At 40.4% G+C, this 12,225-nt stretch overlaps 1 protein-coding gene across 3 annotated transcripts in view; it reads right to left on the bottom strand.

The window, feature by feature from the left end:
- The window catches only part of acot7 (acyl-CoA thioesterase 7), a 281,598-nt gene that overhangs the window by 225,114 nt on the left and 44,259 nt on the right, over positions 1-12,225 (bottom strand). The window contains exon 3 of one of the 3 annotated variants that reach the window (XM_080214972.1): positions 365-445. The exons of the other annotated variants lie outside the window; for them this stretch is intronic. Within the exon in view, the coding sequence (XP_080071098.1) occupies positions 365-445 (81 nt within the window). The remainder of the gene's footprint in view (positions 1-364; positions 446-12,225) is intronic. 3 annotated transcript variants of the gene reach the window in all.

Below are 12,225 nucleotides of genomic sequence, written 5' to 3'. Positions count from 1 at the left end.
GTGGAGAGACTCTTCCCGCTCAGAAAGGACAGCAGGACTAGAGGGCACAGCCTCAAGATAAAGGGGGGGCGGTTTAGAACGGAGTTGAGGAGGAACTTCTTCACTCAAAGGGTGGTGAATCTCTGGAATTCTCTGCCCGTTGAGGTGGTGGAGGCTGCCTCGCTAAATATTTTTAAGACGCGGGTTGATAGGGTTTTGATAAGCAAGGGGATTAAGGGTTATGGGGAGAGGGCAGGAATGTGGAACTGAGCCACGTCAGATCAGCCATGATCTTATTGAATGGCGGGGCAGGCTCGAGGGGCTGGATGGCCTACTTCTGCTCCTATTTCTTATGTTCTTATGTTCTTATGCTCTTAAAATGTACCTCTGCCGTTGAGCATGAGCATAAATGATAACAAGGATGTTGAAGCCAGTCACTGAATCCTGTCTTTGATTCCGAGGTGAACTAGAAGCGACGGAGGAGGAAATAGAAGCACAAAATTAGAGCTCATACAACATTTGCAAGAATAGTGTTCCGGTGGCGCTGGCGATTAATTTTCAACAAGACTCAGAGCAGGGACAACCATCCAAGCTCTCACATACTATTAGCTGATATATATGTGTCTCTGTGAACTTGTTATAAAATCAAACTGCAGCAAAACTACAGATCACTACATATACTTATATCAAGTCCACAGTGCAGAAATAGGCCATTCAGCCCAACTGGTCTTTCCCAGCATTTATACTCCACACAAGCCTCCTTCCACTCCTCTCTGTCAGTACGTAGTTCAATTTCTTACCTCACTTATGTTCTTATTGTAGCTTCCTCTTAAATGCATCAATGTTATTCACATCAACTGCTCCTTGTGGTAGCGAGTTGCACCTTTTTAGCACTCATTGGGTAGTTTTTTTTCTATTGAATTTATTGATGACTACCTTACCTTCATGACCTCGTTTGGGATTTCCCTACAAAAGGCATTTCTTTTTTTAATGTCCGCCCGACAAAATCCTTACCTAAAGGCGACCCTTACCTAAAGGTCACCCTTTGATCTTCCCTCATCCAGAGAAAAGAACCTTAGTCTGTCTAATCTTTCCTGAAAGGTAAATTTAAGTCTGGAACTAAGCTTAATACTTAAGGTTCTTGGGCTGGAAGCAAGGATTTATACTTTGAGGTGCTTGTGAAAAATGAATACAAAATATTATAACATTTAAGATTTAGCATGAGGAGAAGATGAATACAGTTGTCATTTCTGCTGACAGGTATTTGTATGGAAGCTCTTCTCAATTTCAGCTCAGGAAGACATTGTGGGCTCAGGAAGACACGATTCACCTTCAACCCATGTGTGATTTTACCCAGAATTTTCTTTTTTTGCACAGGGGTCAAGTTTGCAGTGCATTTTGTAAGCTGCTATGGATCACATGAGTTCTTACAGCAAAAAAATCTAAGTTCAGTCTTTCGCAACCCAGCTCACACCTTCATTAGAAGACAAGAATCCAGTCCTTGGTCTTCCATTGCATGGGGAGATGGTGGCATACTGTTATTGTCACTGGACTAGTAATTTAGAGATCCATGGTAAAGCTCTGGGGACCCCACCACAGCAGTAGGTGAAATTTGAATTAGAAGTCTAATGAAGACCATGAAACCACCTTCTCAAGGCCAATTAGGTATTGGCAATGAATCACAGAATCATAGAAACCCTACAGGGCAGGAAGAGGCCATTTGGCCCATTGAGTCTGCACCAACCACAATCCCATCCAGGCCCTACCCCCATTTCTTTACATATTTTACCCACTAATTCCTCTAACCTACGCATCTCAGGACACTAAGGAGCAATTTTAGCATGGCCAATCAACATTACCCACACATCTTTGGACTGTGGGAGGAAACCGGAGCATCTGGAGGAAATCCACGCAGACACGAGGAGAATGTGCAAACTCCACACAGACTGTGACTCAAGCCAGGAATCGAACCCAGGTCCCTGGCGCTGTGAAGCAGCAGTGCTAACCATTGTGCTACCATGCCGCCCTATGATTGCTGGCCAAGCCCTTGAATTAATACCAAAAAAGTTGATCCTTTAGAGTTGTAACTTCATGTAAAGCAATTTTATTGCAAAGCTTTCCCATTGTTTTGGGGTCCTGAGGTTCGATTAGAAATAAGGGCCTGAAGCTGGTGAATTATTGAAGAGTATAAAAATATGGCAAAGCATCAGTAAGGAGAAAAATTTCATTTTGAATCAAACTTTTGTATCCTTTACTTGCACATATTTTTACAGAGTTGGCAAATGAGGACTCTAACCAAGTTTACAAAATTAATTTAGTAATTTGACTGGCCAGTTTATGTAACTTCCCAGCTCAAGATTAACATTTTTGGTAAAAGGTTAATTGTTAACTACTAATGGTTTCTGATTTGTTCACATTTAGTCAACTTGGGTATTCGATTCGTAACTTAACAAATGCTCATTTCAGTCAATCACAAATGTTTGTTCCACAAACTTTCCACACTTTGATTCTGACAGCTTTTGGCACAGCAGCTTTGAAGTTTGATGCACTGCTATCACATCAGTGCCAATTCCAAGGAATAAATTTACACTAGCACCAGAGGGACAACAGTATGCCTATGCCAATTCAGAGATATAATTTCTATGTGCAATCCAATTTTAGAAGTATCTATCAAATCTCCTCTTAATTGTCTCCAATCTCAGCTTCTTGGATCTATCTACAGAACTGAAGCCCTTAATCTGTGAAGTCATTCACATAAATCTTTTCTGCATCATTACTTATGCCTTCCTATACCGTGATGCCCAAACTGGATGCAGAATTCCAGTTGAGGCTAAATCAGTGTTTTATAGTTGGTCGTAACTTGCTTGTTTTTGCATTGTTGCTGGTGGACTGAACCTGAGCTGGTGCAAGGAAAACTTGAAAATTAATCTTTCCCAATCTATTTACAAGTACTGTGTAATCGGAGATTATGAACAACTATCTAATGTGAAACTGACAGGAATCTTGTAAAGCTGCTAATACCTATAGCATTCGAGGACCACTTGCTACTTTATGCTTCTCTTTTCCGGCATCATATCAAATGAACATTATGCTAATTAATTAATGGTAACCAAAACAACAATTCAGCAAATGAACTGCTACGTTACTGAGTCAACTGGCCTGGGACTGAGCAACTAAAATGCAAACGTGAATTCCGATGGTTCAGTCCCTGGTTCTCTGGCTAATACCAATTTGAGACTGCTGCCAAAATATTTTTCTTTGCTTAAAGCATAATCAGCAGGTGGAACTGACTTTTAGACAGGGCAAGAGAGGCAAAGTCCCTGGAATCATTTACGGAACAGTTAAACAATGTGGGAATTACAGATTTGTTCTGGTTGAATGAGCCAAAGAGCCTCCCCTCTCCCTAGATATTGCATGATCATATGTAAATTGGTGTGGAAATAACATCATTAATTCAGTTTTAGTTTATTAAGAACTCATTTTGCGAACAGCTCCTTTAAAGCCTGCTGGGTTGTTTTTACTATTCACACGGTTTCCCGTGTGAATAGCACATGCTTCGTTAGCTATGCATTTCAAGTGCCTTATTGAGTGAATCACATGTTCTCAAGCCTGGCCCCTTTACTCCTTCTCCAAGTCAATGAGAAATGATGTACAGTCAGTTCCAAAATAAACGGTGTCACCTTTGGAATCCCTAACAATCTCACTCTTACTAATTAGCATCCAACACCCCAGTCCAGGCATGTCATATTATGAAATTTCAGTCAGTATTTTTAAAAATTGTACACAAACAAGCTATTGAGATGGTTGCTGTAAATGACATGACTTTTGGCATTTGGAATAAAAACAGCATCAAGTATTTGGCAAATGTCTGATTAAACATGGACATAGGGACCTCACAGCCATCTGCATAATTCAAACATCTCATTGTTTAAGGATGAGCCAACACCTAAAAATTATGGCGTTTCCATACTGCCTGTCTCCATGTTTCATACTGGACAAAAGACAATGGAAACTCAATGGCCACTATCAATTTCTTTTTGTATCACAATGGGCTCTCCCATCCAAACCAGGCTGAATGGGCCTCAAATGTTAACTCAGTGGTAATGTAATCAAAGTTGGCACCCTTATTACTCATGATCAGCAATGGTCAGCCTGTCTGAAACTAGCTCCAAGTCATCAACCAGAAGTACTTAATCTGTTACAGTTTCAAATCTCACTTATTCTATACTTAGTTACAAAAAACCTCATTGGTGGGATTCTCCCAAACAAATTCTAAGTGTCGAACTCATGTAAAAACTGGAGTAAATCTCACTGGATTTTTCAGCAAGGTTTTCAAAATTAATCTCCTACTCTCCGCACTGCAGAGCACTTTGCCGTGAATCACGCTAAAAACTAGTGGGCTGAGCCTATTCCCTCTGGCATGGCTGGCAGCATAGCACTGTGAGCAGCCCACTGCACGTGGCAATCTGTCAACACCGAGATTGGCGCATGCACAGTGGCCCGCAATGCTGGCTTCCCAATCATTGGCCAGCTCCACAATCTCGCCCCTCCGACCTATCACTGGTCCACAGGAACCCCCCCCAAACCCGATCACTGGCTCCCCAGACATATCTGTGATGCTGATAGAAGAATAAATACTGGCCAGGTCAATAGGGGAACGCCCCCTATTCTTCCTTCAAAATAGTGAAAACTAGAATCATAGAAACCCTACAGACCTTTCAGCCCATTGAGTCTGCACCAACTCTCTGATTGAGTATTGTATCCAGGCTCTCTCTCCCACCCTATCCCTGCAGCCCCACACATTTACCATCCATCTAACCTACACATCTTTGGACACTAAGGGGCAATTTAGCATGGCCGTTCTACCTAACCGTACATCTTTGATCTGTGGGAGGAAACCAGAGCACCCAGAGGAAACTCACACAGACATGGGAAGAATGTGCAAACTCCACACAGACAGTCATCTGAGGTTGGAATTAAACCCGGGGCCCTGGCGCTGTGAGGCAGCAGTGCGTAGACAAGGAAATTTTGTGGGTGAACCTATGACCCACCATTCCATTGTTATGCATTATCTTTGAATTGAATAGCAAGAATGTATGATATAGAAGTTCATATTTTTCCAACAGACATGTGGATGACCAGCACACAAACAGCAAATCATTTTTATGTACTATGATATAAAATCCATACTACATACAGTTAATAAACAACCCAATTCTGGACCATCTTGATTCAATCCAGTGAACGTGGGCCCAAAGCATAAAATCTGCCTGTAATTCAGCAATATTCAACAATTAATTGGCTATTTCTCTTAAAAGTCCCACAGGATAACGATTATGGGAAATGAAAAGTGTCTCCCTTGAATAGTTGCTTTGAGATTGGGGCTGAGGAACATTGTGAATGTAAGAGTGAAGAAAGAATGATTTATAGCCAATTAGGCTACATGCGACACGAGAGTATTTCGTTGTCGTCTATCTGAAACACTTTTTTTTGCTTGCAATGGATGTTGAGGAGGGAAATATACTGACTTGATCCTGAGACTGCATTTTCCTACAGCACTGGGAAACTGAAGTTGGGATTGTTTATGGGAAACTGTCACTCACTGGGATTTTCACAGTTCCCCCCTTAATTGGCATGGAGACAGATTCCTCGTCTAACTAAGGCGGAGCAGGTGTACTCTTAGAGCTGGGTGGGGGGAGCAGTCAGAGAAATAGCAGTTTAGCAGCAGCAGCAGCAGCCGGCAATGAATGGTATATACTGAGGGGGTGCTTCAACATGGAGGGTGCACCCTCACAACTAGCCTCTCCTGAAGCAGGAGACCAGATGCAGATTGGAAAATCTCTATTGGTTTGATTTCAGTCTTCGCAGCTACCTGGCACTTTTACTAGAGTCCAGAAACTGCACACTGGCCTGCACCAGCTTTTTCAAGCCCATCCTCCTCCGTTCCAGCCCTTTGTGGGGTTTGATAATCCAACCCTATGTGTCTGAAATGGAGTGTTAAATTGCATAGCATCATTAATGCTCTCCTTGAGGAATACCAGCTTATAAAAAATGGTTTAAATTAATTTTCTGTAGAATCAGCACATAAATGGTTAAAAGGTAGAGTTGTCACTATCAAAACATAATCAACTATCGACATTTGTGGTTCAAGGTGAATGGCACAAATAGTTCATGGCAACACTTCACATAATTATTCCCTCTCCTTCATCTCATTTCCAGGAATCAGCATATCCAGTACCACAGCAGGGGCAATGTAAGCCTGCTTTCCTTTTGAGATTATTGTGGACTTAAAAGAGGAGCAGGGCTACATGCTGCAAATTTAGACTCCAACTAAAAGTAACCGCTGGGCTTGCAACTTCTTCTGGCCTGTAATGAAACACCTCCTCCACATTCAATAAATTGATTTTCAGCTGGCAGAGAACAATTACTGGTGATTTTGCCACCACAATTTAACAGCAGCAGGTGGGTTGAAATCTACATTCAAGCATTTCCAGCTAATTACTGACACGGCTGTCAGTGGGGTAACCCATTTATACAGCTTTGCATTTGTGAGTTCGAATAGGCTGCATAGGAATACAGAGAAATTAAGTGAGCAGGCAAGAACATGACAGATGGAATGAAATGCAAGGAAGTGTGAAGTTATTCACTTCGGAATGAAAAATAGCAAATAGTTGGGGTCTAATCTAACTTCATAACATAACATGGGGTTTCTGATCTCATACCGCACCACAAATCAAACATTGTTCTCAACTTTCTCTTTACGAGTAGTAAGGAGGTAAACATTACCTGGGTAGTTGTATGAGTTGCATTTCTGTAAGATGCAAAAAAACTATTCACAGACCTGATAATGAACCTTGCTCCTTCGAAGCTTTTAAAGAACGTTTCAAGAATTGTACAAATCTTTCAGCTAATCCATTGGTTGATGGATAAGATGCAAATTTAAATGCTGAATACCATTTATTTCAAAATATTTCTCAAACACTCACGAAGTAAACCGTGAACCATTATTACTAACAGTCTGTTCTGCTTTACCAAATCTTGCAAAACTTATTTCATTTTTAAATTGTTTGCTCACATGTAGTAGATCTCACAATAAAAAATTTTGGCCACTTTGCGCGTGCATTGATTATGACTAGGAGCATGTAACACTCAGACAATTGAAATCTACATGCAAACATTGCCATGGCATTTTCAGCCAATTCGGAGGATGTAAAGGATTCAATGGTGGTACATTTCTTATTCATGTATAGGATTGAGACACTCCCACTTTTTCTTGAATCTGAGCATCTAGACCTAACCACCAAAAAAAAACTATGTGCTAATCCCTTCATCCAGACTACATTAGGATGTCCTTCATGTAGTTGCTCAAGATCTCATCCACGCAGACTAGGAGGAATGATCCCTTGAATTCCCCAGATCATTTCTGGTGTGATTCTGAACTTGAGAAGCTGTCACATGCAAATCATCTACTTGCAAAAAATAAAGAACATTCGCAAAACTAGTTGGTAGAATCTACTCAATAGCTATTGGTAAGCGTGATAATGCATCAGCTTTGGCATGTCACTCTGATTGATGATATTTTGTATCATAGCAACGTGCAGATAAGATCAGTGACCACCTTTGCAATCGACTAGCAGCTAGTAATGGAATGCCTTTATACAGCCCAAAAATAATAAAGGGTTGATGCTCAGTCAAAAATGTGAATTGAAGACCATGTACATCATAATGAAACTTTTATACACCAAAGGTTATACTCAATATCCTTATTTTTCTAGCTGAACATAGTTAGATTCAGCACTTGTCAGAGTATGTAAAGAATATTGGTCATTCTTCTCCCAAAGGCATAATATGTGAAAGTACTGCTCCTACTCCATAATGTGAAGTGACAAAGCAGGCAGTGATGGCAGCTTCAGTTTTAAATGAGCCAATACTTCTGCAAAGACTTTTGATATCCTTGTAATACTTTCTCAGTCTGTCAGCCAGTCCCCCAACCGTTTCACACATAGCTACATTATTGAAGCCATTGCATAATTTACTAAGTTAGGAACAAATTTGCCATAATAAGTTATTAATCCTAGAAAGGACCTTTGCTGCGTCACATTTGACATACGTGATGCTTCTAAAATAACATCCATCTTCTTCGGTGCTTGATTTAGAATTATAGAATCCCTACAATGCAGGAGGCCATTCAGTCTATCGCGTCTGCACTGACAACAATCCCACCCAGGCCTTGTCCTTGAACCCCATGTAGTTACCGTGCCAATCCACCCAACATTCACATCTCAGGCCTTCACTACCAATAACACAACCCAAATACTGGACTGATGGCTGGAAAAAGTCACACTTTTCTTTCCTATAATGCAGACCATTTGCTTGAAGACGTGCCAATGTTGCTTGTAAAATATTTACATGCTCTTGTTCACTAGATCCTATAATTAGAATATCATCCAAGTAACATTGTACATCCGAGGAACCACCTATGCTTTAGCTTGATCTTCATTTGAACTCCCTTCGTTGTGTCAAGTGTCTCTTTGAATACATTCTAGTATTTATCCAGAATGTGCTGCAGATCTGTTTTGGCATTAACCAATCTTAAATACATTCCAGTTAAGCTTTATCTTCTCCAAGCATGATTTTCCAAATAGAGCTGGAAAATGACCATGGACCGCAAGAAGAAGTAATTCCACTGTTTGTCCACTCAAATCCCTGTTGACCATGATATAACCTTTTAACAGCACAGTTTCTCTCATGCCTGTCCCTAAAATCACATCAGCTGGTTCTAAAGGAAGATGCTTTGGCTTTTGCTGACACACAATCTCAGGTAACTCAAACATAATTCTTAGGAATTAAAGATAAAGAAGCACCAATATTGACTTCCATCCTAATATATTGACCATTTGACTTCAGAATCATTAAGAATCTATGTGATTCACCTTGCTTGGATAAGGTGTTTAGTTGGAGCTCTTGATTATTTTTCTGGACATTCTCTTTTTCACAGTCATAATTCTTTCCTTCCCTCTTGTAAATTCTTTTTGTAAAACGTAACTTGTTCTTCTTGAAGTTACCTTGATACTTTTTCTGAATATTTTTCTTGGAGAAGCTGGTCTAGCCTAACAAGCTTTTGCAACATGACCCATTTTGTAACAATTCTTGCATTGACTATCCTTGTTCCAGCATGACCCATTTTGGCACATCTGTAATATGTTTGTTGCTGTTTTGGGCAGTTTCCCACTTGTGGATCTTCATTCCTGCACCAAACTGTAAATCAGTTATATCGACACTGGAATTTCTATTGCTGTCTTTAAAGTCAAAATAACAACAACAGATTTATTGTAGGTGACGCTGCCCATACAGAGTAGAAGATGAAACTAAAAACAGGAGCATCTGAAACACCCCAATTACATCACCATTAAATCATGTGATTGGCTCTTAAAGTAATCATGCAAACACTCCAATATATAACATCCAGAGGAAGTGCAACAAAGGTTCAATAGACTGAGGAGATTGTCTGATGAGGAGAAGCTAAGTACACTAGACCTATATTCCCAAGAAATTAGAATACTGAGAGGTGACCTTGGTGATCTCATTAAAAAATGTGCATATTTTAAGAAGCTTGTTAAGATAGAGATCCTTGCCAGGAGGATGTTGCCTTTAACTGGTGAGTCTCGAACCTGGGGTCACACTCTCAAAATAAGAGGCTGCTTTTGTAGGACTGAGATGAAGAAAAGTCTCTTCACTCAAAGGATTATGAATCTTTAGAATTCTCTACCCCAGAGAGCTATGCGTATTCAGACCTTGAGTAAATTCATGAGATCAATCACTTTTTGGATACAAAGAGAATCAAACAATATGGAGATAATGCAGAAAGGTGGAGTTGAGGTTGTTGATTACCATGATCTCTCTGAATGGTGTTTAGTATTATGTTCTAGTGTACAGGAGCACAACGATAAAAAAGAACAATTCAAGACAAAATAAAAACATGCATTTATGTAATGTCTTTCATTAAAGCTGGATGTTCTAAAATGCTTTTCAACCAATTGTTCTGTTGGAGGAAATGCAATTGCTAATTTGCTCTCAGCAAACTTCTACAAACAGCGATGTGATAACCAGATAATCTGCTCACAGTGAAGTTGGTTGAGGGATAAATATTGGCCCTCACACTGGGAAGAACTCTTGCTTGATTAGTGCCGATTAGATCTTCTATATCTACATGAGATAGTAGATGGGGGCTCAATTTAACATCTCATCTGGTACCTCCGAAAGTGTTGCGCTTCCTCAGTACAGCACCGGATTGTCAGCCTGGATTTTATGCTTGAACTCACAATCTTGTGATTCCAAGGCTAGAGTGCTATCAGAAGGGCCACAGCACTGCTAAATTAAGAAGATTATGCCATCCACAAGCTGGAGTGGGCCCAATTAATCTTGTACCAAGATTTTTTGGTGTCCAAAGATTTCAAATCTGCATTTTTCATCCCAAAGAATTATACACTATCCATGACCACATCACCTCAACTACAATGGTGCATTTGTTAAAGATAAAAAAAAGCACATAAATGAAAGAAGCATTAATAAACAAACATTGTAATTTTACACAGCTCCAATAATATTTTATTAATAATATTTTACCTGGAATTTCAACTCTTTCTTTTGGATTCTAATTTTTCTTGACTGATCATAGAATATCAGGTCAATAAGGTTTGCAGAATACACGCCATCAGTGGCACTTCAACAAACAAGAACTCCACATGATCCATACAATAATGGTTGTAACCATACCTTAAACATTGCACTGTTGAATAAAGAAGTAATTCCATGCAACTAATGCAACAAACTACAGCTTTTACTTGGCTGTGGCACTGATCTCAAAAACAAAATAATAATTTATGCAAATATTGAATGTATTAACTTGTCTGATTATTGTCTGATTATTAAAAACCTGCTAAAACAGTTGTCAGTTGTGGATACAAAATTCCTTTTTTCAGGAGTGCAATAGTTAAATTATTTAAGTTAGTTCAACTCAAGCAACTCACTTTGCAACAACTTTTGCAATAAAAAGTTGAAAAAATGACTTATACGCTGAATTTGCTTACCATTTTGATGACAGAAATCAACCTTTGGTATTCTCAGTGTATATATTTAACGTTTGAGTCACACACCCTATTCTTGTGTTGAAATCGCCAAGCAAGATCAGCTTGTCGGTACTGCTCACTGCTGACAGTAGGGCATCTAGTTCTTCGTAGAACTTGTCTTTCATCTTGTCTGGGTTGCTCATTGTGGGGGCATATGCGCTGATCAGGGTGGCTTCATTTCTGTTCTGTAGTGGAAGTTGTAATGTCATAAGCCAGTCGTTCACACCCTTAGGTAAATGAGCAAGTTTCCGAACAAGGTGACTCTTGACAGTGAATCCAACTCCAGCATCACGATGCTCATCGCTGCCGTGACTGCTCCAGAAAAAAGTGTATCCACCTCCAGTTTCAGTCAACTGACTTACATTGGCAAGACGAATGCAAGAGTAAGGTGTGACTCTGCAATCTGGCAGGGAGTCATTGGGAGGTATGGAATGGATAAGTGTAACAGTAACGGCCTACTCTTAATAAAGACCTATGCAGCACATGACCTCCTCATCACCATCACAACTTTCTGTCTGCCTAACCATAACAAGACCTCCTGGACGCACCCCCTGCTCTAAGCATTGGCACCTTATCGACTATGTCACTGTCAGAAGAGGATGTCACAGTGACCAAGGCCATGTGTGGTGCTGACTGCTGGACAGATCACAGGCTCATTGTCTCCAAAATGAGGCTCCGCATCAGACCCATGAGACGACCACAAGGAAGCAAGGTTATGAAAAGAATCAATGCAGCCAAGCTAAAGAACCCCAGCATAGCTTCAGTACTGGCTGAAGACTCAGAAATCATGCTTGCTGACCTCCACCTTGCAGGCAGCGCTGAGGATGACTGGGAACACTTCAGGGATGCTGTCCATTCATCTGCGGCCCTGTACTCACAAGCAGCATGACTGGTTCGATGAGGATGATGAGGAGATACAGACTCTACTTATTGAAAAGCACCGTCTTCATCGGGCTTGTCAGAATAACCCATCATCAGCTGCCAAGAAAAATGTTTTTATCAGTGCTTGCAGGACAGACCAGAATAAACAACGTAAAATGCAGGATGCCTGGCTGAGCGCCAAGGCAGATGAAGTACAGGGATTCACTGACAGAAATGACCTGAAACGGTTTTATGA

The sequence above is a fragment of the Carcharhinus amblyrhynchos genome, chromosome 30 (assembly GCF_965287045.1).
Source record: "Carcharhinus amblyrhynchos chromosome 30, sCarAmb.v2.hapA, whole genome shotgun sequence".
NCBI lineage: Eukaryota > Metazoa > Chordata > Chondrichthyes > Carcharhiniformes > Carcharhinidae > Carcharhinus > Carcharhinus amblyrhynchos.
This window is presented reverse-complemented; position numbering and strand designations above follow the sequence as displayed.